Raw genomic sequence first — 27,128 nt, forward strand, 5'->3', positions numbered from 1 at the left:
GTGCCATTGCACTCCAGCCTGGGTAACAACAGTGAAAGTCCGCCTCAAAAAAAAAAACAAAAAACAAAAACATTTGGATTGGCAACCTTTGAGACATTTAATTGATTTTCCCAATAAATAATCTCTCTAGATGATAGATTTTTTTTTTTTTCCTTAAAAGCTTTTATGGGTCTGGTGTTTTCATTCCATTAGTTCTTTCAGTTAAAGCAAAACATATCTTACAGTTTTCTGTGAGCAGACCCCACACAGCACAAGCAGACTTGCCCAAATCAAAGTCTTGACATGGCCCAGGCATGATTTCCTGTCTTCAGTAATAGAGATAACACAGTTCTTTGAATCATCTGCGATGAGATCAGTTCAAGCTTTGCAGAGCAGCTCCTAACAACTTTGTGATCAATTATGTTCTAAGGAAATGGATGAAAACCAATTTTCTTAGTGGTCCTAGTTAAAAATGAAAGGAGGAGTAAATGGAAAGCTCTATCAGAATTTGCATTGGTCATAAGATTGAGCTATGTAGGGACAAGGTTGTAAGTTTTGATATTGCTAATTATATAAATTATTTTCTTTCAACAGTATGATTCATCCAGCCTTCCAGCTCTGTTATTTAAAGCAAGAACACTTTTGGGAGCCGAAAGCCATCTGCAAAATATCAACCATCAGTTAGAGAAGCTCCTTGACCAGGAATGAGAAGAGCAGTCTGCTAAAACGTGCCTATAGGAAGACTAGTCTCATGCTGTTACCTTCTGAAACTGTACTTTATTAAATAAATAGTTTTGCACAGCAGTTAACGCCCACTTACTAAAATCTAAAATTTGTTACTCAAATTAAATGGTTGTGAACAATGTTAAATGGCATCAATAGTTTCATAGGCCATAATCTTTTCTGGTTAATATCTTTAGTAATAAATTTTAAGATGTTGACACCTTGTCTCATCAGCCCCAGATATGAGTTGCAATAAACTTGTAAAATTAAGTTGATGTGAACACAGACTAATTTTGATTTATAAGGGGATTTTTACTGAATTCAAGTACCCCAAAACTAATTTTCAGTGAAATTGGTTTATAGAAGTAAAAAACAAAAATTGGAAAACAGTGATAAAACTTAGTTTATGTAAACAGGTTTAACAATATATTTATCAAATCTGACATATCAGGCAAATTATAGCCTGGTGACAAGTGTCCAGAGTGAATTAGTTACTCTTGTAATATTTCTATAATTAGTTCATCAGGAATTTCATCCACTTCACTATTGTAACTGAGAAGACTGTTCTCTGCCGCTTCAGCTAATTCAGCATCTTCAGTAGCTTCTAAAAAATACGCATCATCAATGCCATTATTCCAGTCTGTGTCCGCAGATGCACCTCTTGACAGCTTGCTAGGTGATGGCTTATGAGGATTCTGGGTTTCACTGCTCCTAGTTTCATCTGTTGTAAACTCTTCTTCCTTTATTTCAGTGGAGAAAGGTGAGCGAGTGGGATATGAAAATACTTACTCAGCATGTGATTTGACCATTTACTCTCTGTTGAAGTAAGGTATGAAGTGACTATGCTGGAGGAATGCTGTCTGATACCTCACCGTGGGAATGAGTGCACTGATTGAAACGTTGCTGCGCTTAAGCTTAGACAAACTTGAAACAGCAAATTTGAAATTCCATCAATTATTTTGCCATAGAATGTCTTCAGGATGGACATTTAGTTGATCTCCCACTAAATAATTTTAATCAGTTTAGTGGTACATGCTGTAATCGCAGCTACTTGGGAGGCTGAGACAAGAGGACTGCTTGAGGCCAGGAGTTTGAGACTAGCCTGGGCAACATGACACCCCCTCATTAAAATACTATAAAAATTCCTTTAGCTACATACTTAAATATTAGGAATTGAAAAGTTCTGATGTCTACAGTTTAATAAGAGTCATCAGAAATAAGAATGCATACGTATACAGTAGAGGGAGAAAGCGAATGTAATCAAATGCGACATATGGAGCCCCATGGAGGACAGACGGCAGAGTTCCCTGTTGTACATTTCTGTAGGTTCAGGTGACCAATGAAATAAGATAATCACTGCAACACAGAAAAGCAGATAAATAACACCAACTGGTAATTTAGTTTAAAGTATTTTTTAAATAAGTGAAGCAGGAAAGGCAAAATGTTAACTGAAAACTAAGTGACAGCTACATGGGTGTTCATTCTATTCTTTATCTTTCATTATTTTAAAAGGTTATGTCCAAGCAGTGGTAATACATTACACCAAAGTTACTTTCAACTTGGCATTTTGAGGTTTTAAGTGGATAAGCAGAAAAAATAGCTTAAAAATGTACTGCAATTGTGAATATGTAAATCACAATCCAGACCAACAAGGATGATGCAATCATCCTCCTCTTGGCAACAAAGTTTATTTTTTAGAATTTACTTTGTTCTTGGTTGTTTCAAAACATTTTAACCTGGTATTTTACCAGGGAATCTGGCTATCAGTTATTTTATGTCTAGCTCTTGCAGACCAAGAACGGGATTTCCACCATTTCAAACAGAGTTTTTTCAAGAGACATGTTTTAAGACAGCAGATACCAGATTGAGTTTTCTAGAATATAAACCCAATCAATCACTTCTGCTTGTAGCAGGTAATGTGAAGGAAAAAGCTGATAGATGTGACCAAAAAAACAACTAGAATTTAAAAGTACAAAAAGTATGTCAAAAAGAGTACTTAAGTTATTGCAAAAAAGTTACAGAAAAATGGACAGAGGATAGGTACAGGCACTTCATTAAATAAACAGTGAATCTGAAAAGAGTTCATTAAATGCAAATTAAAACAACTGAGGTAAAACAACTGCTTTTTGCCTATCAGATTAGTACTGATTTGAGGCAAACAAGCACTGTTGCAAAGTGAGTAATAGGCGCTTTCATCAATCTGTGGAAGTCTAATATGCTGTAATTCTTATAGAGAGCAATTTGGTAAGGGTACTACTGAAAATATTTGTGATAGTTTTTCTTCCACTTAACAAGTATGAGATAGTATGTGTGCTACCACTTCAAAAAAAACATGAGCATACATCAGTTCTGGAAGGTACATGTCGAAACACATATCCGATATCTCTGGTCAAATGAGTGAGGAAGATTCTTTCCTCTTGCTTTTTGAGTATTTGAGAATTTTATGTAGCTCACTGCAACCTCTGCCTCCTGGGTTCAAGGGATTCTCCTGCCTCAGCCTCCAAAGTAGCTGGGATAATAGGCACACTCCACCACACCTGGCTAATTTTTGTATTTTCAGTAGAGATAGGGTTTCACCATGTTGGCCGGGCTGTTCTCAAACTCATGACCTCAAGAGATCTACCCTCCTCGGCCTCCCAAAGTGCTGGGATTACAGGCATGAGCCCCCGCATCCAACTAATTTTATGTATTTTCAATTCATTCCACAATGCATGCTAATTATTTGGGTAAATAAAAAATCTTTAAGAGAAAAATGCTGGTTTGGCAATCTGGTAATATCTACCAAAATTAAAACTGAATATGTCCTTTGACACAATTCTACTTCTAGAAATTCATCCTATAGATACAGATGTTCAAAGAAACACAAAGATGGGTATTTTGTTTCTTTCAAAAGCAAAACATGGGAAACTTCTTAAATGTCTGGGACAGATTAAACTGTACATCTCAAGCAGCAGTGAAAAGATGCATATTATGAGATCTGTGCTGAGATGGGAAATTGACTACAATATATTTCTATAATACAGTCGTAAGTGAACACCAGGTACCAGATGTTTTTCAAAGCTATTTGGACACTACTCGTGGCTCATGTATACTACTGTACCAAGAACTTCCTGGTTAGGAGGAAGACACTAAAGTCTGCACTTACCTCTTTGAAAAGAAACAGGAGACATACTTCAGCAGGTAATGGGAAACCTGAATCAGAAAGATAGCAAAACTATTACATATTACACCTATATAATTTTTACTTTGTGGTAAAGATAAAAATTAGTAACTCACAGTCAGATTTGAAGTTTTCTGCTTTACACACAGGGTCATGACATTTTTGATACCAAACTTCGTTTTTCAGATCAACCAGAATCCTTTATGTTTAAAAAAAACAGAAAAACTAGTATTAATATCGAGACTGGGCAGAAAACAAAATCCAGCTGCATGCTGTTCCACGTAAATGCCTAAGACTTAAAAGATAGAGGAAAAAAGGAAAAGCATGGAAATAGATACATACCAATCAAAATGATGGTTGCCAAAAATCACCCAAAATGAACTGCAGGGCAAAAAGTAGATACTGACAAAAGCTCCCCCAGGAAGACAGAACAATTTTCAACCTATATTCACCAAATGATACAGCTGCAAAATACGTGAGCAAAAATGGACAAGACTATAATGATAAGCAAATCTACCATGAATCAAGGTTTATAAAAAAAATATTCTCAGTAATTTATAGACCAAATAACCACAAAAAAGGTCCAATAAGGATACAGAAAACATGAATGACAAGAAGTTTGATCTAATAGGTATATATGAAGGAGCTCTTTATAACATCAATTCCATGCTAACTATAAAGTGAATTTTATCAAGATTATTGGTTCATACAGAACACATTCTCTGAGCATAAAGCAAAATTTAGAAATAAAAAGCTAATAGAGGCCGGGCGGGGTGGCTCAAGCCTGTAATCCCAGCACTTTGGGAGGCCGAGGCGGGTGGATCGCGAGGTCAAGAGATCGAGACCATCCTGGTCAACATGGTGAAACCCTGAAAAAAAATGAGCTGGGCATGGTGGCGCGTGCCTGTAGTCCCAGCTACTCAGGAGGCTGAGGCAGGAGAATTGCCTGAACCCAGGAGGCGGAGGTTGCGGTGAGCCGAGACTGCACCATTGCACTCCAGCCTGGGTAACAGAGAGAAACTCTGTCTCAAAAAAAAAAAAAAAAGCTAATAGAAATACATTAATTTGGAAATTAAAAACATTTTGAAATAACCAATGGCTCAAGGAAAAATAGTGGTAATTAGAAAATGCTTAGACATGAATGGACTGGAAGTGTACATATTAAAATACATGAAATGCAGTTAAAGTGACCTTTAGAGGACAATCTTAAAAGCTTGTGTTATGGGCCAGGTATGGTGGCTCACGCCTGTAATCCCAGCACTTTGGAGGCCAAAGCAGGTGGATCACAAGGTCAAGAGATCGAGACCATCCTGGCCAACACTGTGAAACCCCATCTCTACTAAAAAATACAAAAATTAGCTGGGTGTGGTGGTGCGCGCCTGTAATCTCAGCTACTCAGGAGGCTAAGGCAGGAGAATCGCTTGAACTCGGGAGGCGGAGACTGCAGTGAGCCGAGGTCGGGCCGCGGCACTCCAGCCTGGTGACAGAGCAAGACTCCGTCAAAAAAAACAACAACAACAAAAAAGCTTGTGTTATGAAAGAATGGCTAAAGATACATGGATTAAGTAAAGTGGAAAATAAGCAACTGAATAAACCCTAATAAAAGGCAGGTGACCAGGTGTGGTGGCTCACACCTGTAATCCCAGAACTTTGGGAGGCCAAGGCGGGAGGATCACAAGGTCAGGCATTTGAGACCAGCCTGACCAACATAGTGAAACCCCATCTCTACTAAAAATACAAAAAACGAGCCAGTCATGGTGGCGGGCACCTGCGATCCCAGCTACGTGGGAAGCTGAAGCAGGAGAATTGCTTGAACCCAGGAGGCAGAGGTTGCAGTGAGCCAAGATCACGCCACTGCACTCCAGCCCATGCAGCAGTGTGGAACTCCATCTCAAAAAAATAAATACATACAATAAAAGGAAGTCATAAAGAGCAAAAAGTAAAAAGAATCAACAAGGCCTACATTTGAAGAAAATGAAATTAGAGTAAAATTGCCATTTTACCACAAGGCAAAGACACAAACGTTTCTAGAAATTAAATGCGGCATATACAAAAATATTGTGAACAATTTTTGCCAGTAACTTTAAATTTTGTAAAATAGATAAAGTACTAGATAAAAATAAACTAAGCAAACTTAAGCAACAGAAAACCTAAACAATCCTATAATCACTAAAATTCTTAAAAATTTGATTACTTTAAAATTTTTCCACATTTCACAGAAAAGGAAAGAAGATGGCTAACATTCCCTGAGGTGGGTGGTCAGTGAGGTGTGGGGTGGGGAGGTGGTAAGGGACATGTACCCAGGAGCAAAAAAAAAAGGCAGGTGACTTTAGTGTGTCCTTAAACATTCTAGCAACAAATTTCCCAACTGACGAGCTAATGCTGTGCCCCGGGCACTGGAGGATATTGGAACGTTTCTAAAACACACAGTGAAACGTGACACTTGTTGAGCAGTCAGAAAACGCCTTGCTTGCAGTTCACATGTTCAACTGACGCTGTACTTCATTTCTTTCATTTATGTTCCATCTTCGTAGAGCTGCGCTTTGGGGGTGTGTTTGTAATAAAAAGTGCCATTAACATCAATGGAGAACAAGATATTAGTTGGGAATGGTGGCGTCTAATCTTTTAAGAAGGCATACATAGGCCTGACGAGGTGGCTCACACCTGTAATCCCAGCATTTTGGGAGGCTGCGGCAGGAGGATAGCTTGAGGGCAAGAGTTCAAGACCAAACTGGGCAACACAGGGAGGCCCCATCTACAAAAAATTAAAAAATCAGCCAGAGATGGTGGCACACCTGCAGTCCAAACTGAGAGGCTGAAGCAGGAGGATCGCTCCAGCCCAGGAGATGGAGGATCGCCCCAGCCCAGGAGATGATGGAGGATCGCCCCAGCCCAGGAGATGATGGAGGATCGCCCCAGCCCAGGAGATGATGGAGGATCGCCCCAGCCCAGGAGATGATGGAGGATCGCCCCAGCCCAGGAGATGAGGGAGGATCGCCCCAGCCCAGGAGATGATGGAGGATCGCCCCAGCCCAGGAGATGATGGAGGATCGCCCCAGCCCAGGAGATGATGGAGGATCGCCCCAGCCCAGGAGATGATGGAGGATCGCCCCAGCCCAGGAGATGATGGAGGATCGCCCCAGCCCAGGAGATGATGGAGGATCGCCCCAGCCCAGGAGATGATGGAGGATCGCCCCAGCCCAGGAGATGATGGAGGATCGCCCCAGCCCAGGAGATGATGGAGGATCGCCCCAGCCCAGGAGATGATGGAGGATCGCCCCAGCCCAGGAGATGGAGGCTGCAGTGAGCCACTGCACTCTGCACTCAAGCCTGGGTTGTGCCACTGCACTCAAGCCTGGGTTGTGCCACTGTACTCAAGCCTGGGCGACAGGGTAAGATCCTGTCTCAAAACAATGAAAAAAAAAAAAAGTGTATACATCCCATTAATAAGTAACAGTATTTAAGAATGAGATAAAAAGGTTTTTTTTTTTTTAAGTTTATGGATACTATTATTCAAACTGCTACTAAATTGTTAGGATATAAATACTTATCAAGTTGTTTGAAAGTAACTAATTCATTAACAGAACTCGGGTACTTATTTTGGCCTCAGAGAAAATGTGAAAAACCGAAGACACCAGGGGAGCCATGAACCAAGAAAATCTGGTAACTTCTGGAGCAAATGCTAGGTCAGTCCTTACCTACAGAATGCTCTTTGTAGGATGTTTCTGACTTTAGAATTGCATTTGGTAAATAAGCCTGGAATCTATGGATTATGAGGCATGGTTTCCAGAAATGTCACCCAGCTATGCAACGTGAGTGTAAAATGAGATAATTCATAACCTTGGGGCTTCCTGCTGTGTGCAGGGATTGCTACTTCTGCCTCCGGTTTCTGCCTGAGTCAGAGAGGGCAGGAAGGGCTAGGGGAGCCAGGCCAGATGCCCAGGCCTCGCTCTGCCCCATTTGTGCCTTTTCAGTCCTTGAGTCCTTACGTTATTAGTTAAGCTTGATCCCGGGCAAGATTTCTGATTTGTGTGAATGTAATTCGATTACCCAATCCTTAACTTCATTAGTAATCAGTGAGATTCCCATGAAAACCACCATATTGTTTTATACCTGCCGGATGAGCAAAACCAATTTTTTAATCCTAACAATACTAAATGTTTGGAAAACTCTGCCCCTACCGCAAACGCGCTCTCTCTCTCTCTCTCTCTTTCCCTCCCCCACAAAGAGGCTCCCTTATCTCTCACTTTACATACCGGCCCTAGCCCTCATGCTGCCCAGCTTCCCGCTGCCCAGCTTCCCGCCCAGCAGTTCAAACTGACCAACAGTTGCCCACCACCTCGGCTTTTGGCTTCCCCACCCCCAGCCCTTCAGCCCCCTATAAATAACCCTGCCCCTCTGAGCGGCGCGGCCATTCTCCTCTTCCTCCCAGCTGGCCCGCCCGGAGGCTCTTTCCTCTCAATAAAGCCTGAACTTAAGGAATTTCCTCTAGCCTGCGGTCCGGTTTCTTTCCCAATGAGCTCAGTCTTCCTGCAGAGGGTAGGTCGGACAAATGGTGCCAGAAACCCGGGACGGGAGCTGGAGCCATTGGCCTGGCCACGGCCCCCCTCCCCTACCTACCCAACACTGGCCCTGCCACCTCCACGTTCCGATTAAGGTAAGCCAAGTTTTTCTTGCTTTGCCTTCCCCCGCTTCCCGTCTCCTCTTCCTACGGCACGGTGCAGTTGCTCCCTCTCCAGCGTTCCGCACGGACTCCTTGCCTAGTCTCGGCCGAGCCAAGGTAGTCTTCCATTCCGGCTCCAGGAGCCTTCCGAGGGACAGCCGCCAGACGGGGGACGCCCCTCTGACCGCTTCCCTTTCCGTACTTAATTGTACTCCGGGGAATTTGCAACGAACGGGGACGCCTTTTCGTTGCATCTGCCCATCCGCGCCGGAGAGTCTGTAGCTGCGCCTGCCATGGGAAATTCGGAGTCCAAAATACCTCTGAGCACCCCCCTCGGGTGCTTGCTGCGAAATTTTACCAAATTGGGATATTCCCAAACCCTCAGAAAGAAAAAGCTTATTTTCCTGTCCCACGTGGCTTGGCCCCAATACAAACTCAGTAACCAGTCACATTGGCCCCCGACTGGCACTTTTGATTTCAACACCCTCCGAGATCTCGACGATTTTTGTCGCCGTGCGGGCAAGGACAATGAAATTCCTTACGTCCAGGCTTTTTGGGACCTCCGTACCCACCCCAACCTATGTTCTTCCTGCTCCACCTACCAAATCCTCTTATCTCGAACCCCCCGTAAATCTTCCTCCACTACCTCTCCCCCTCCCTACTCCTCACCGGAGGATCTGCCTGAACATCTGTCCTCTCCTGCCAATCTCAGCAACCACTCGCCATCAACGGCACGCCCTTCCCCCACTCCCTCTGCACCTCCTACCTCAGAGGCCATGCCTCGCTCTCCCTCTACTCCCTCCAAGCCCCCTCCCTCAGAGGCCGCACTTCCTCTTGCCTCTCCGGTGGCGGCCCACACCCGCTCCCACCAGCCAGCTATCCTGGCCCCACTCCGAGAAGTAGCAGGCGCAGAAGGTTTAATCAGGGTCCATGTTCCTTTCTCACTCCAAGACCTGTCCCAAATTGAGAAACGTTTAGGATCCTTCTCAGCCAACCCGTCCACCTATATTAAAGAATTCCAATACCTCACTCAAACATAAGAAGCCCTAGTCCGGTACACTCGACTAGATCCAGCCTCCCAAAATGGGGCCACTGTATTAGCCTCCCATTTTATCTCCCAATCAGCACCCGACATAAGAAAGAAACTAAAGAAAGCAGAAGAGGGGCCAGAGACTCCCATCCAAGACCTGGTAAAAATGGCCTTTAAAGTATTCAATGCCAGGGAAGATGCGGCTGAGGCTGCCCACCAAACTCGCATGAAGCAGAAGGCTGCCCTCCAGACCCAAGCCCTAGTGGCGGCTCTAAGGCCGGCAGGGAACCAGAAGCCCAAGGCCGAAACCCATGCCCCTCCAGGGGCATGTTTCAAATGTGGAAAGGAAGGACACTGGTCCCGAGCCTGTCCACAACCATGGCCACCAACTAAGCCTTGCCCTATCTGTCGGCTCCCGGGACACTGGAAGTCAGACTGCCCCAGCTTCCCCAGGGTGCCGGTTCCTCAAAACAGACACACTGGCGTTACGCAGCCGGCAGTCACCCTCAGTAGGGAGGAGCCTGCTTGCCAGGAGCCGACCTCCGAGGGAGCTCCGTTCCCCAGTCTACTAGGGCTGCTAGATGACTAGCGGGGCCCTGGCTTTCCGACTCCGGTTACCCTCGCCGAGCCTAGGGTCACAAGACATGGGGGCTACCTACTCCGCACTTCCTTCTTATTCTGGCCATCTCACCCCTTCCCAGGTCTTAGTCATGGGAATCGATGGGACCCCGAGTATCCCCTACCAAACCCCACCACTCATGTGCTCATATAACTCCACTCCATTCACCCACTCCTTTTTAGTAATCCCCACCTGCCCAGTTCCCCTTCTGGGGCGAGACATCCTTTCAAAGCTGAAGGCCGTCATAACCTTCCCCACCGCCAGCCCACATAGCCTTTTTCTCCTAGCCCTCAATACTCTGCCTCGGAACTCCAGGCCCTCCAGTCTACCCCCGGGGTACGGTTCAAGGATGACTGGGCCTTCAAGCATAACCTCCTCATCCTCCCTGAAAAGCAAAGGTACCAGATAATCCAAGACATCCACAATTTACTCTACATTGGGCCTAAAGCCTTATACCAGTTCCTCCACCCACTTTTTCACCCCCACCGCCTCCTCAGTACCATATAGGAAGATCAGTCCTCATGTACTGTCTGCATGAAAACTAATTCCCAGGGTTCCTGTCATCCCCGGCGCCAGCTTCATCAGCTACGCGGGTTCCTACCTGGCCAAGACTGGCAAATTGATTTCACCCATATGCCAAAGCACAAACAGTACCGGTATCTGCTAACCATTGTTGACACTTTTTCAGGCTGGATTGAAGCTTACCCCACAGCCTCTGAGTCTGCCGGGACAGTAGCCACTCATCTCATTCAAGACATCATCCCACGCTTTGGACTCCCGGCTACCATACAGTCAGACAACGGCCTAGCCTTTATCTCCAAAGTCACTAATGCCGTTTCTACCTCTCTAGGAATTCAGTAGAAGCTACATGCCGCCTACCATCCCCAGTCCTCTGGTAAGGTAGAACGGGCCAATGGCCTAATAAAGGAGCATCTGACTAAGCTCATGCTTGAGCTCCGCCAATCCTGGGTAACCTTAATTCCTATCACCCTCACCAGGGTAAGAGCAGGACCCCGGGGCCCATCACAGCTTAGCCCATTTGAGCTGCTGTATGGTTGCCCCTTCCTACTTTCAACTCCCCCACCGCCAGAGACTACTCCTCTAGACAGCTACCTCCCCTACTTTACTCTCCTTCGCAGCCTTCTCCGAGAACACGCCAACGCTTCTCTTCCCCAACCCACCCAGCCATCTGAAAATACACAGAAAGTCCTCCCGGTAACCCTAGTCCCTCGACTCACTATATATTCCCCAGCCGAATTCCAGATGCTGCAAACTCCCCATCGCCGCACCCGATGAGCTGCCTTCCTACCCATTGCCGTTGGTGTCTCCCTTGCTGGTTCAGCACTTGCAGCAGGATTAGGAGGAGGGGCACTAGTCCACTCTCACCTGGCCATAGCCCGACTGACCTCACAACTCCAAGTGGCTATTAATGACTCTACTGAGTCTTTAGCATCACTCCAATGACAGATCACCTCAGTTGCCCAAGTTGCCTTGCAGAACCGAAGAGCCCTGGACCTGCTCACTGCTGAACGAGGAGGGACCTGTATCTTCCTACAGGAAGAGTGCTGTTACTACATCAATGAATCCGGCCTAGTAGAAACCCGAATCGAGAGCCTCCAGAAACTCAAAACTAACCTCTAGAGTCAGAAGTTCTCGGCTGAAGCCACGGCGTGGTGGTCTTCCTCTATGTATACCCTCTTGTCCCCATTGCTTGGGCCCCTAGTAGCTGTTTGCCTAATCTTACTTATTGCTCCTTGCTTTCTACAGTTCCTACAGCGGCTCTTTCAAGAACTGACTGGAGTCACCATCCACCAGATGCTGCTCCAACCCTACCCTGAACGAGTGCAAGAAATAGACCTCTCCCCGACCATCCAGGCTCCTTAGGAAAAGAAACCTCTTCAGAACCCCCCCGTCGACCCTTGTCAGCAGGAAGTAGCCAGAGAGACAACCGACGCCCCTGACCCCCTCTTTTTCTTTTCTTTAAGGAGTCGGGAATGTTTGGAAAACTCTGCCCCTACCGCAAACGCTCTCTCTCTCTCTCTCTCTTTCCCTCCCCCACAAAGAGGCTCCCTTATCTCTCACTTTACATACCGGCCCTAGCCCTCATGCTGCCCAGCTTCCCGCTGCCCAGCTTCCCGCCCAGCAGTTCAAACTGACCAACAGTTGCCCACCACCTTGGCTTTTGGCTTCCCCACCCCCAGCCCTTCAGCCCCCTATAAATAACCCTGCCCCTCTGAGCGGCGCGGCCATTCTCCTCTTCCTCCCAGCTGGCCCGCCCGGAGGCTCTTTCCTCTCAATAAAGCCTGAACTTAAGGAATTTCCTCTAGCCTGCGGTCCGGTTTCTTTCCCAATGAGCCCAGTCTTCCCGCAGAGGGTAGGTCGGACACTAAAGTGTTGGTGAGAATATGGAGCAGTAGAAAATCTCAAAACACTGCTGGCAGCACTATAAACTGACACATCCATTTGGAATAACAATTTATGATCTAATAAAGTTAAATATGTGCATATTGCATGCACAGCAAGTCCACTTAGAGAAACTCTTGCACGTGTGTACGAGGTCATATGTACAAGAAGGTTCCCAGCTTCAAAACCGCAAGCCAAATGTCCACTGTGGGAAAACAGATAAACTGACACGTTTATGTTTATATACATGGCATGCTGTACAATAATGACACAAAGAAGCAAAAGCTACCTGCTGCAACATGGGTGAACATCACAGATATGCTACCACAAGGCAAGTGAAAAGACCTTTTTTTAAAAAACAAGCAAAGGAAAACAGTATATTGCTTAGAGATATGAACGTGTATGGGAAAAATCATAAAAGCAAGAAAAAGATGAACACAAAATCTGGAATCATGGCTCCAATCTCTGAGGGTCAGGGAGAGACGGAATTTGAGGCGGGGCCCACAGGTGCTTCTGAGGATTGATCAGGTTCTGGTTCTGAAGATGGATGGCAGATACGGCAGATATTTTAATCTTGAAAATGCGAACAAAAGTGTGTTCAGCCAGGTGTGGCTCACACCTGTAATCCCAGCACTTTGGGAGGCTGCAGCAAGTGGATCACTGGAGGTCAGGAGTTCCAGACCCGCCTGGCCAACATGGTGAAACCCCATCCCTACTAAAAATACAAGGATTAGCCAGAGTAGGAGCACGCATTTGTAATCCCAGTACTTTGGGAGGCCGAGGCGGGTGGATCACGAGGTCAAGAGATCGAGACCATCCTGGTCAATATGGTGAAACCCCGACTCTACTAAAAATACAAAAAAATTAGCTGGGCATGGTGGCGCGTGCCTGTAATCCCAGCTACTCAGGAGGCTGAGGCAGAAGAATTGCCTGAACCCAGGAGGCAGAGGTTGCGGTGAGCCGAGATCGTGCCATTGCACTCCAGCCTGGGTAACAACAGCGAAACTCCGTCTCAAAAAAAAAAAAAAAAAATAGAAGATACTCAAACTGATAACCGCAGTTACCCCCAGGCTGCGGCACTATGGGTGATCTCTTCATGTCTTCTGTCATAGCTTTGTGTACTGAGCATATACTTTTCACAAGCATTTTTAAAAACTGAATTTATCTAAGTATATCGAGTATGCACTGGACCGTGCTACCCAAGGTGTTTCAGCTTCCCAATAGTCTCCCACTTCGCGCACATAGGCCGAGTGTGCTTGATGATACGGGAGTTGCTTTGGCATGAAACAGAAAACAGCTCCTACCTAAGACCTCACTAAAGAAAAAAAAAAGAAGAAAACAGCAGACTTTCTCACATCATAACTGACAACTACTGGGTGGCTGTTTCTATTCTCACCACATCCTTTTATTATTTAAAATTCTACTTCTGGTTTTACTTCATCCTTTACTTTCCCCCTCTTGTTATGGGCATTTTAAAGAAAATCTCTAAAACAGGGCCTGGCATATACAGCAGGCATTCAGTAAATACTATACCCTCAATGCCATGCTGTGTCTTGAACAACTGAACACAGTCCTAGCTCCAGCTCTTGCTACTAACTGAGGAGATCCCTTCTTGCCCAAACCTGCCCACTTTCAACATAGAATCCATTAGGTGGCAAGGGCCAGTGTGAACAGGAAGGAGAGGCATGCTTCCCACCCCCACTGCTCCCCCCACGGCCTTCTCCCAGTCCTATCAACCCCACCCATCCTCTCCAGATACACTAAGGGGTTATCTCAGCAAATAAAGTACACAGGGTTATCTCAGCAAATAAAGTACACATAGAGCTGACGTGCCAGAAGCAATGCAATAATCACAGCATTTAAATCAAGTATTATAAAATGCTAGCCATATCCAACAGATAAAAATTCAATACGACAGCTGGGCGCGGCAGCTCATGTCTGCAATCCCAGCACGTTAGGAGACTGAGGCAGGCGGATTATGAGGTCAGGAGTTCGAGACCAGCCTGCCCCACATAATGAAGCCCCATCTCTACTAAAAATACAAAAACTAGCCGGGCGTGGTGGCACGTGCCTGTAATCCCAGCTACTCGGGAGGCTGAGGCAGGAGAACTGCCTGAACTTCAGAGACCGTGGTTGCAGTGAGCTACGATCACGCCAGTGCACTCCAGCCTGGGCAACAGAGCAGGACTTTGACTCAAAAAAAAAAAGGAAATTTACTACAACTAAATTTATTTTTAAAACAAAATAATTTTCATATTCTCAAGTTTATTTAAAAGTTAATAGGTCAGGTGCAGTGGCTCAGGCCTGTAATCCCAGCACTTGGGGAGGCTGAAGCGAGCTGATCAGGTCAGGAGTTTGAGACCATCCTGTCTAACACCGTGAAATCCAGTCTCTACTAAAAATACAAAAAACTAGCTAGGCATGGTGGTGCGCACCTGTAGTCCCAGCTACCCGGGAAGCTGAGGCAGGAGAATGACTTGAACCTGGAGGCGGAGGTTTCAGTGAGACGAGATCGCACCACTGCCCTCCAGCCTGGGTGACAGAGTGAGACTTCATCTCAAGAAAAAAAAAGTTACAAACATTTAAAATATACTATTGGGTAAATAAAAACAAATCATTAATGATATTACTTACATGATATTATTACTCTTATGGGGTCTTCCGATGTTTTCACACCAACGATATTTACAAATATCATAAACCAATAATTCTTCTGGGAAAAAGTAGTTCCAACGCCGAATTCCTAAAACGCAAATAATGTTTCTAAAGGTTCCATCACTCTATCATGTAACAGTTAATAAAGAATGAGATTAACTTTACCTCCTTCAATGCCATCTTTATTCACCAAAGAAAGAACAAAACGATCAACTTCAGGGTAGGGTGAACACTGGAAACCTTCCATGGTTTCTACGGCAACAGAGAGAATGTTTTTTTAAATTACAACAGCTGAAATTTGAAAGTTAAATTTTGATTAAATGTTGTTGAGTACAATTACAGGTTTTGCAAGCTCTCAGCTTTCCCCCATTTTTTGCAATTTCAGTCAATTCATGTTTGTTACCCTACAAGGATGCAGGTAAAATTCAAACCTTTCAATAGGTCAAATGTTAACTAATTTTTTTTTTTTTTTTTAGATGGAGTTTCACTCTTGTTGCCCAGGCTGGAGAGCAGGGACGTGATCTCAGCTCACTGCAACTTCCGCCTCCTGGGTTCAAGTAATTCTCCTGCCTCAGTCTCCTGAGTAGGTGGAACCACAGGTGTGTGCCACCACACCCAGCTAATTTTTGCATTTTTAGTAGAGATGGGGTTTCTGCATGTTGGCCAGGGTGGCCTCGATCTCTTGACCTCATGATCCTGCCTCAGCCTCCCAAAGTGTTGGGATTACAGGCGTGAGGCACCGTGCCCAGCCAATGTTAACTAATTTCATAAAAAGCATTTGAAATAATTTCAACTGCTGTCTTCATTCTGGCAAAGAGAACGACAGCCCCTCACGTCCACAGCAGGCCTAGCTCCATCAGCCAGGCGTTGGTGCACCCTGTGCTAGCCCAGCACACCTACCTCGGCCTGGGCCTTCTTCTGCGAACAAAGGCAATCTCCTAGAACTTCAACAACAGATAAGACCCTGTGGTCATGAGGACTCGGCAAAAGATAACCACTCTGTAATCATGTCCGAACACAGACAAAACAGGAACATGTTCCAAACCACAGAAATGACCAAACACCCACACTACCGGTTAATATGAGTGACTGCTGCATTTGTTTTCTTTTTAAACCAATTACAGTGTTAATTTCTAGTCTGATTTCCTTTCAGTTACGCTTTACTAAGAGAACCAATCCTAGAATTGTCCCTGACAACACCCAACTCAGAACAAACCCCAGGCTTCCTGGTATACGCCCCCAAACCACCCATTCCAAGCCCAAATCCAACCCCAGCAGTCCTTTCCAAGCTCCTCTTCCCGAGATGCCCCACTGTACTGAGGTTCCCCGTGCTGTGTGCCTGCCATTGCTGCCCTGGCAATACGCTCAGCTGACTAGCTACAGGTGTGTGCCCTGCGGTCTTTAGCTGGAAAGTACTAACAATCCAATTATATTTCCGATCTAAAAACCTACTGTAATAATTTAGAATGACCTATTTTAAGTATCATTTAACTTTTAGGGACAAAAATCTAGTTTGCTTTAAATGAAGTCTATGTTTCACTTACTAAAATAATATATATAAATGGATAAATATTGGAAAATACATTAATGTGGAAATGTGAGGAAGAGACTAAATCAAGATATGATTTAGAGTCTAGAAAGATATAAAAGATACGATAAAGATACAAAACCTAAGAAAATATTATCCATATTTTAAAGTTAGCTTTTAATCACACCATCCACATAATTTCTGAGACTGTTTTTTTCTTTTAACATTACAAATGGGTGTTTTCCACATTGAAAAGACTTTATCAATTTAAACTGAACAGCTAGAGGATTTCGTATATAGAACCTATCCAGTTTTGTTGTACATTTAGAGTGCTTCAGTTTTTCACTATTTTAAATAGCAATATACTAAAATATGTGTATAAAAATGTTTACTGGAGGCTTTATGTAAGAAATCTTGAGAAGAAACTATACGTTCTTCAGTAGAAAAACGGGTAAGTTATGATAGAGCTGGACCGTGAAAAACCACGCAGCCATTAAAAGACTGAGACGACCTCTCTACATTGGAAATACAGGACAAGCTCTTCCAGGATAAACAGGAAACGACCGCAGTGGTTATCTGCCTTTGACTGTGGACAGAAGGGTGTAAAAATACTTTTAGTTTTTACTTTCTTATATGTTTTTTTAATACAAATAGCCTACATTATTTTTGTATTTTTTTGAAAAACACCGTAAAATGAAAATTAGTGAATAATACTTTAATAAACATCTTTTTCATACTCTTCTCATTTGACATAAAAAGCTAGAAGTAGATTGATTGATGACTGACTGGTTGAGACAGGGTCTGATTCTGCTGCCCAGGCTGGGGTGCAATGGTACCATCGAGACTCACTGTAGCTTCGACCTCCTGGGCTCAAGAGATCCTCCTGCCTCAGCCTCCTAAGTGGTTGCGACTACAGGCATGCACCACAACTGCTGGCTAATTTTTGTATTTTCTGTAGAGATACAGTCTTCCTAATTTGATCAGGATTGTCTCTAACTCTTAGGGTCAAGCGATCCTCCTGCCTCGGCCTCCCAAGGTGCTGGAATTACAGTTGTGAGCCATGTGCCTGGCCAGCCATAGTTTGTGAAAGATCAGTGGTTATGAATTAAGATTTAAAGTGTTAAAGGCAAAACAGATTCTGTATCTTACATTTTGATTGGAAATTATTTTTTAAAAACTACCTGCAGTAGCTGGGTGCCAGTGGCTTGCGCCTGTAATCCCAGCATTCTGGGAGGCTGAGGCAGACACAGCACTCGAGCCCAAGGGTTGGAGACCAGTCTGGGCAACATGTTGAAATCTCATCTCAACTAAAAATACAAAAATTAGCTGGGTGTGGTGGTGCATGCCTGTAGTCGAGGCTACTTTGGAGGCTGAGGCAGGAGGATGACTTGAGTCTGGGAGGAGGCTGCAGTAAGCAAGATCGCACCACTGTACTCCAGCCTGGGTGACAAAGAGAGACCCTGTCTCAAAAAGAAAAACAAACATCAAAAAATTTACCTGAAGTGCTGATACTGTTAAAATATCCAACTCCTTTTTGTTTGTTCTGAGATGGGTCACATGTAAGAATTCTTAAAGTATCTGAGAACCTGAAGAAGAAACAGGTAAAAGAAACAAAGTACCATTACACTAGAACTAGCGAGGCCTGGCTACAGAAAGAACACTGAATCCCAAATAGTTCACACTGAAATACCGTATTCCACTGAATCCCAAATAGTTCACACTGAAATACCGTGTTCCACTGAATCCCAAATAGTTCACACTGAAATACCGTGTTCCACTGAATCCCAAATAGTTCACACTGAAATACCGTATTCCACTGAATCCCAAATAGTTCACACTGAAATACCGTATTCCACTGAATCCCAAATAGTTCACACTGAAATACTTCATTCCACTGAATTCCAAATAATTCACACTGAAGTACTGTATTCCACTGAATCCCAAATAGTTTACACTGAAATACTTCATTCCACTGAATCCCAAATAGTTCACACTGAAATACTGTATTCCACTGAATTCCAAATAGTTCACACTGAAATACTTCGTTCCACTGAATTCCAAATAGTTCACACTGAAATACCGTATTCCACTGAATCCCAAAGAGTTCACACTGAAATACCGTGTTCCAATGAATTCCAAATAGTTCACACTGAAATACCGTATTCCACTGAATTCCAAATAGTTCACACTGAAATACTTCGTTCCACTGAATTCCAAATAGTTCACACTGAAATACCATATTCCACTGAATCCCAAATAGTTCACACTGAAATACTTCATTCCGCTGAATTCCAAATAGTTCACACTGAAATACTTCATTCTGCTGAATTCCAAATAGTTCACACTGAAATACTTTGTTTGGCAGATAATGTTCTAGGACATATATGCCACATTTGCCCACAAAACCACAAACACTACACATATAAAAACAATATGATTTGTTTATTAAAGAAAGCATTTTTTTTAAAGAGTAGGTTGCTGATTATTTACATTATCCTTAACTACAGAATGGATCAGGGGACTCTAGCATTGCTGAAGCCGTGTGTCCACGGTTTCACATTTGTGGATTCAACTAACCACAGATCAAAAGCATGGTTTTTTGAGACAGAGTTTCGCTCTTGTTACCCAGGCTGGAATGCGATGGCACATTTTGGGTCACTGTAACCTCCGCCTCCTGGGTTCAAGCAGTTCTCCTGCCTCAGCCTCCCGAGTAGCTAGAAATGCACGCACCTGCCACCACACCTGGCTAATTTTGTATTTAGTAGAGATGGGGTTTCTCCATGTTGGTCAGGCTGGTCTCAAACTCATGACCACAGGTGATCCGCCTGCCTCAGCCTCCCAAAGTGCTGAGATTACAGGCATGAGCCCCTGTGCCCGTCCAAAAGCATATTTAAAAAAATAAAATGAAATAAAATAGGACAGGTGCATTGGCTCACACCTATAATCCTAGCACTTTAGGAGGCTGAGACGGGCAGATCACTTGAGGTCAGGAGTTTGAGACCAGCCTGGCCAACATGGTGAAACCCTATCTCTACTAAAAACATAAAAATTAGCCAGGCATGGTGGTGGGCACCTATAATCCCAGCTACACAGGAAGCTGAGGCAGGAGAACTGCTTGAACCCGGGAGGTGGAGGTTGGAGTGAGCCGAGGTCGCACCACTACACTCCAGCCTGGGTGGACAGAGCAAGACTCCATCTCAAAAAAATAAGTAAATAAATAAAAATAATACAACAATGAAAATAATACAAATTCAAAACAATATGGTAAGACCTATTTATATAGCATGTGCACTGTTTTAGGTATAGGTAATACGGAAGGATTTGAAGCACTGTATATGGAGGATGTGTGGGTTATGTGAAAATAACAGTACACTCTTTCATATCCATGGATTTTTGTATCCACAGGGGTCTTGGAATAAAACACCCACAGACACCAGGGGACGACTACATAACTCTATTCACCAAACATAAAGAGCCTTTGAAGTTTTTGTTACAATTTTAGAGGTGTGACTTACAGGAAGAAATGAAGAGGAGGGGTGAGAGCAAAGCGAAAAACAGATGAAAATGAGCAAAAAGAAAAGGTACATTCATAACCATAAAGGACTTGGCTTTTATCTCAGGAAGTAAAATACCCGGCATTTACCTGGAATACACGAAAGACAAGACAGCTGTATTCAGCAGAGAACCGTCCACCTCTGTAAGGTGCTAGGCAAACTGCTAAGGAAGCAGGACTGGTAACTGGGGGTGACCTGCACTTCGGGCTGCATTGCTTTTCCCATACCAGCCAGAACTGACAGTGTTGCTTTCTGCACTTTTCCATACGTGGCAGAAACTGACCTTACTCTGGTGCCGACAGAGGGTGGCAGGAATTATACAATTTTCACACTCCTACTGTGGCACTTCCAGAATCTCAGATACTGCCCCTGTTACCGACATTACTGAGTAGATGCCACGCACGGAGCACTGCTGTCAATGTTTTCTGCACACAGTTTTAACTTTTCAGATCCTCTGGACAACTCCGTAAGATAGGTGTATCATTTCCATTTAAAAGTAGGAAACTCAGACCTTACTTCTGAGACACGTTATCAAAAGAGCTCAAAGAGCACAAATATACATATATATATAATATATGAAGAAAAGCACTCCATCTACCCTCCTGGGTCACGGCTGTTAACTGTAGAACCTGATACAACTACCCTACAGCAATGTATGTTAAACAATTAGTAAAATTAACTTCTAGAGAATTTTTCCTTAAAATTATATTTAGGTGGCCAGGCATGGTAGCTCACGCCTGTAATCCCAGCGCTTTGGGAGGCGAAAGCAGGTGGATCACTTGAGGTCAGGAGTTTAAGACCAGCCTGGCCAACATGCTGAAACCCCATCTCTACTAAAAATATAAAAATGATTTGGGTGTGGGGGCATGCACCTGTAGTCCCAGCTACTCGGGAGGCTGAGGCAGGAGAATGGCTTGAACCTGGGAGGCAGAGGTTGCAGTGAGCCAAGTTCGTGCCTTGTCACCGGGTGGCAGAGCAAGACTGTCTCAAGAAAAAAAATTATATTTAAGAAATGCAAAAGGAAAAGATTTATGGCAAGTTGACGTTAATTCAGTCTGAACCTTAACCACATTTTGGGCTGAAAATTGCCAGCCTAGAAAAATGGGGAATGAAGGCAAATACAGTAAGTCCTCACTTAATGCCATGGACAGATTCTTGGAAACTGCAACTTAAAGAGACATGACACAGAGCATGTCTCTGAATAATGTTTTCTGTTATAATGGCAGTCCCCAACCTTTCTGGCACCAGGGAACGGTTTCCTGGAAGACAAGTTTTCCATGGTGCAGGGAGGCAGGAGGGAGGTGGGATGATGGTTTCAGGATGAAACTGTTCCACCTCAGATGATCAGGCATTGGATTCCCATAAGGAGTGTGCAACCTAGATCCCTCCCATGAGCAGTTCACAACAGGCTTTGCACTCCTGAAAGAACCGAATGCCACTGTGGCTCTGACAGGGGGCAGAGCTCAGGAGGGAAGGTGGTAATCTCGCTCGCCTCCTGCTCACCTCCTGCCGCGGGTCCCGCTCCTAACCACAGACCCCTGGCCGTGACGCCGGTACCGCTGCCTTACAACTCTGACGAGAAGAAACAACTGGGTTCGTTACACATCACTTCCTTTAAAGTTCAGTTTCCAACAACTTACCAACATCAGAGGAGGGTTGACCGTACTTCTGCTGAAAGGTGACTTTCACAGATTTTATTTTTATTTCTTTATTTATCTTAGTTTTTAGCAATGGGGTCTCACCCTGTCACCCAGGCTGGAGTGCAGTGGTACAATCATAACTCACTGCAGCCTTGAACTCCTGGGCTCAAGTGATCCTCCTACCTCAGCCTCCTGAGTAGCTGGGACTAAAGGCACATGCCACGGAGCCCAGCCAACTTCAAAAGTTTTACAAAATGATCAAAACACGGAAAGCTAAAGGTTCAATAGTGGAACTCACAATAAATTCCAGAGTGTCAATAGAATTAAAATTTATATGGGCATTAGAAGTTTTATTTATAATTAATTGTTGGCAAATTCTTAACAAATATTCATAACACCAAGCAGAAAAAATAAATGACAATCATTTAAATAATAATCTGGAGAATATGTTTTGAATAAAGGAGCTATGCAAATTATATATATGTACACAAAATTTGCACATAATTTCATGCATACATGAAAAGAAAATGAGACATTTTAACAGTAATTATATTTCCAAATGCAATACGAGTAGTACTGTTTTCTTCTTTATAGGAGAGATAATCATTTTAGAAAAATTGGAAAACATACTAAGTATAATCCTGAAAAGACATAAAGGGAAAATTAAGTGGCTCAGAAATATGTTTTACTATTATCTTTCAGTTAATGGAGAAAAGAGAAGTGTTAACTTAGAACTGTAAGAACTGACTTTTTCTTAAGGTAGAGGAATTTAGATGATGACATTTCAGTAACGTACAATGCGACTCACTGTTTTAATATTCATGAGTACAAAACGGTCTGATGCCGCGACTACACACCTGACGTTGCTGACCAAAGAGGAAAGAAAATACTGATATTCTTCAGAAACGTCTTCTGACTGTGTGGGAAAAAATCCGTTTTCCTCAGCGACCTCCAAAGCCACACACTTTCCTATTTTTGATGATTTATACAGCCGAAAGTTTCTATTTCTTGTATAAACTCCTACATCAAAAATTAATAAAATAACATGAAAGTATGGTTTCTGTGATTAGTTTTATAGTCAGCAAGTATTAAAATTTTATATAGCATTAATAAAAGAAATAATTATTTTCTATATATAGCTATAGACAAATAAACAAAATGAACCCACAATGTAAATGAAAATAAATTGCAGTCAGCATGGAAGAATGCCACATCCTGAAACAACAAATTAGATTATTTTGCAGCAATTCTGCGATTGAAAACAAATAGAAAAGATGGACAGAGGTGTTACAAACAGAGAAAGCTTCCAAGACAGTGAGTGCAAAATCACAGAGAAAAAGGAAATATCAAAAACAAACAAATCTGTAGAATGAATCTAACAAAATATGAGTAAGATTTCTATTCAGTAAACTGTAAAACATTACTGACAGAAATTACAGAATACCTATGTAAACAGACAAGTTTCCCATGTGCATACATTGGAAGACTCAATATTATAGAAAATGTCAATTCTTCCCAAGTTGATCTATAGATTCAAGGTAATCCAAATAAAAATTCTAGCCAGGCATGCTGGCTCCTGCCTGTAATCCCAGCACTTGGGGAGGCCGAGACAGGCAGATCACCTGAGGTCAGGATTCGAGAGCAGCCTGACAACCATGGAGATACCTCCTCTCTACTAAAAATCCAAAACTGGCAGGGTGTGGTGGCGCATGACTGTAATTCAAGCTCCTCGGGAGACTGAGGCAGGAAGACCACCTGAAGTCAGGAGTTCAAGACCAGCCTGACCAAAATGGATAAACCTCGTCTCTACTAAGAGGACAAAATTAGCCAGGTGTGGTGGCACATGCCTGTAATCGCACCTACTCAGGAGACTGATGAAGGAGAATCACTTGAACCTAGAGAGCAGAGGTTGTGAGAAAAACCAAGAAATTTCAAAAAACAAACTTGGAGGAACTGTTTTTCCCGGATGTGAAGACTGAAGATTACAACAAAACTCTATGAGACATGGTGATGCCTAATACATAACGCTGTAAGTGACAGTGTGGGGTCTATCTAACATGCAAAACTCTATGAGACAGCGTAGGGTCTATCTAATAAATATATAAAACTCTATGAGATAGTGTGGTGTCTACCTAATATATAAAATTCTATGACACACTGTGGGGTCTATCTAATATATAACACCCTATGAGACTGTGTGGGGTCTATCTAATATATAAAACTCTATGAGACAGCGTGGGGTCTATCTAACATATAAAACCCTATGTGACAGTGTGGGGTCTAATATATAAAACTCTATGAGACAGCGTGGGGTCTATCTAATATATAACACTCTGTGAGACAGTGTGGGTCTATCTAATACATAACACTCTGTGAGACAGTGTGGGGTCTATCTAATATATAACACTCTGAGACAGTGTGGGTCTATCTAATACATAACATTATGAGACAGTGTGGGGTCTATCTAATATATAACACTCTATGAGACTGTGTGGGGTCTATCTAATATATAAAACTCTATGCGACAGTGTGGGGTCTATCTAATATATAACACTCTAGGAGACAGTGTGGGGTCTATCTAATATATAACACTCTGAGACAGTGTGGGGTCTATCTAATACATAACACTCTATGAGACTGTGGGGTCTATCTAATATATAACACTCTATGAGACAGTGTGGGGTCTATCTAATATATAACACTCTATGAGACAGTGTGGGGTCTATCTAATATATAACACTCTGAGACAGTGTGGGGTCTATCTAATATATAACACTCTATGCGACAGTGTGGGGTCTATCTAATATATAACACTCTAGGAGACAGCGTGGGGTCTATCTAATATATAACACTCTGTGAGACAGTGTGGGTCTATCTAATATATAACACTCTGTGAGACAGTGTGGGGTCTATCTAATATATAACACTCTGAGACAGTGTGGGTCTATCTAATACATAACATTATGAGACAGTGTGGGGTCTATCTAATATATAACACTCTATGAGACTGTGTGGGGTCTATCTAATATATAAAACTCTATGCGACAGTGTGGGGTCTATCTAATATATAACACTCTAGGAGACAGCGTGGGGTCTATCTAATATATAACACTCTGTGAGACAGTGTGGGTCTATCTAATATATAACACTCTGTGAGACAGTGTGGGGTCTATCTAATATATAACACTCTGAGACAGTGTGGGTCTATCTAATACATAACATTATGAGACAGTGTGGGGTCTATCTAATATATAACACTCTATGAGACTGTGTGGGGTCTATCTAATATATAAAACTCTATGCGACAGTGTGGGGTCTATCTAATATATAACACTCTAGGAGACAGTGTGGGGTCTATCTAATATATAACACTCTGAGACAGTGTGGGGTCTATCTAATACATAACACTCTATGAGACTGTGGGGTCTATCTAATATATAACACTCTATGAGACAGTGTGGGGTCTATCTAATATATAACACTCTATGAGACAGTGTGGGGTCTATCTAATATATAACACTCTGAGACAGTGTGGGGTCTATCTAATATATAACACTCAGACAGTGTGGAGACTATCTAATATATAAAACTCTATGAGACAGTGTGGGGTCTATCTAATATATAACACCCTATGAGACTGTGTGGGGTCTATCTAATACATAACACTCTATGAGACAGTGTGGGGTCTATCTAATATATAACACTCTATGAGACAGTGTGGGGTCTATCTAATACATAACACTCTATGAGACAGTGTGGGGTCTATCTAATATATAACACTATGAGACAGTGTGGGGTCTATCTAATACATAACACTCTATGAGACAGTGTGGGGTCTATCTAATACATAACACTCTATGAGACAGTGTGGGGTCTATCTAATATATAACACTCTATGAGACAGTGTGGGGTCTATCTAATATATAACACTCTATGAGACTGTGTGGGGTCTATCTAATATATAAAACTCTATGCGACAGTGTGGGGTCTATCTAATATATAACACTCTGAGACAGTGTGGGGTCTATCTAATATATAAAACTCTATGAGACAGTGTGGGGTCTATCTAATATATAAAACTCTATGAGACAGTGTGGGGTCTATCTAATATATAACACTCTAGGAGACAGTGTGGGGTCTATCTAATATATAACACTCTATGAGACAGTGTGGGTCTATCTAATATATAACACTCTATGAGACAGTGTGGGGTCTATCTAATATATAACACTCTAGGAGACAGTGTGGGGTCTATCTAATATATAACACTCTGAGACAGTGTGGGGTCTATCTAATATATAACACTTTATGCGACAGTGTGGGGTCTATCTAATATATAACACTCTAGGAGACAGTGTGGGGTCTATCTAATATATAACACTCTATGAGACAGTGTGGGGTCTATCTAATATATAACACTCTAGGAGACAGTGTGGGGTCTATCTAATACATAACACTCTGAGACAGTGTGGGGTCTATCTAATATATAAAACTCTATGAGACAGTGTGGGGTCTATCTAATATATAAAACTCTATGAGACAGTGTGGGGTCTATCTAATATATAACACTCTAGGAGACAGTGTGGGGTCTATCTAATATATAACACTCTAGGAGACAGTGTGGGGTCTATCTAATATATAACACTCTAGGAGACAGTGTGGGGTCTATCTAATATATAACACTCTAGGAGACAGTGTGGGGTCTATCTAACGTATAAAACTCTAGGAGACAGTGTGGCGCCCATCTGATATGTTAAACGCTAAGCTTGGAAGAATCCACCTCTCCTCATGTGACTGCTCTACCATGCACTGGTCTCTTTCCCAAATCGGGTGCTTGATTGCAGAGGTACTAGAGAGACACACAGTACAGCAGGAACACTTCCCTAATCTCAGTTCCACTGTTGGCCTAGGAATCTGACCTGTAACCTATACGCCCTTTCCCTCAACCTTTACACACTGAAGCTCTTTGAGGTGTTCAAAGCCAACAGCAGAAATGCCGCTGTCATGGCTTTTCAAATCACCAGCGAGAGCCTCCGTATAACAATGAGGTGCAGCTCTTCAACCTGGAGCTGCTGTGTTCAGGGTCTCGACTGGCCTCTTGAATCATGCTCAAGTCCTGTCAGCCCAGGGCTTCTGACAGTCTCATGCTCTGAGACCAGCTGAAGAGTCACCTG

The 27,128-nt window shown here is 43.1% G+C and overlaps 2 protein-coding genes across 22 annotated transcripts in view; one reads left to right on the plus strand and one right to left on the minus strand.

Moving 5' to 3' along the window:
- CENPU (centromere protein U) overlaps positions 1-983 on the plus strand; it is a 39,806-nt gene extending 38,823 nt beyond the window's left edge. For both annotated transcript variants that reach the window (XR_013532765.1, XM_035292544.3), the window contains one exon: positions 574-983. Coding sequence is in view for 1 of the 2 variants with exons in the window: in XM_035292544.3 (XP_035148435.1) it covers positions 574-687 (114 nt within the window). In the remaining variant the exon portion in view is untranslated. The remainder of the gene's footprint in view (positions 1-573) is intronic.
- A 59-nt stretch (positions 984-1,042) lies between these two features.
- The window catches only part of PRIMPOL (primase and DNA directed polymerase), a 45,019-nt gene continuing 18,933 nt past the window's right edge, over positions 1,043-27,128 (minus strand). For 10 of the 20 annotated variants that reach the window (XM_078366173.1, XM_078366169.1, XM_054252722.2 and 7 more), the window contains 8 exons: positions 22,812-22,974; positions 18,258-18,346; positions 15,398-15,484; positions 15,212-15,320; positions 15,013-15,060; positions 3,979-4,061; positions 3,848-3,894; positions 1,043-1,442 (listed from right to left, as the gene is read on the minus strand). In XM_078366173.1, the coding sequence (XP_078222299.1) occupies positions 1,194-1,442; positions 3,848-3,894; positions 3,979-4,061; positions 15,013-15,060; positions 15,212-15,320; positions 15,398-15,484; positions 18,258-18,346; positions 22,812-22,974 (875 nt within the window). In that variant the 3' untranslated portion in view covers positions 1,043-1,193. The remainder of the gene's footprint in view (positions 1,443-3,847; positions 3,895-3,978; positions 4,062-15,012; positions 15,061-15,211; positions 15,321-15,397; positions 15,485-18,257; positions 18,347-22,811; positions 22,975-27,128) is intronic. The other 10 variants (XM_008992398.5, XM_078366170.1, XM_054252724.2 and 7 more) reach the window with 3 other exon arrangements.

The sequence above is a fragment of the Callithrix jacchus genome, chromosome 3 (genome assembly GCF_049354715.1).
Source record: "Callithrix jacchus isolate 240 chromosome 3, calJac240_pri, whole genome shotgun sequence".
Classification (NCBI taxonomy): domain Eukaryota; kingdom Metazoa; phylum Chordata; class Mammalia; order Primates; family Cebidae; genus Callithrix; species Callithrix jacchus.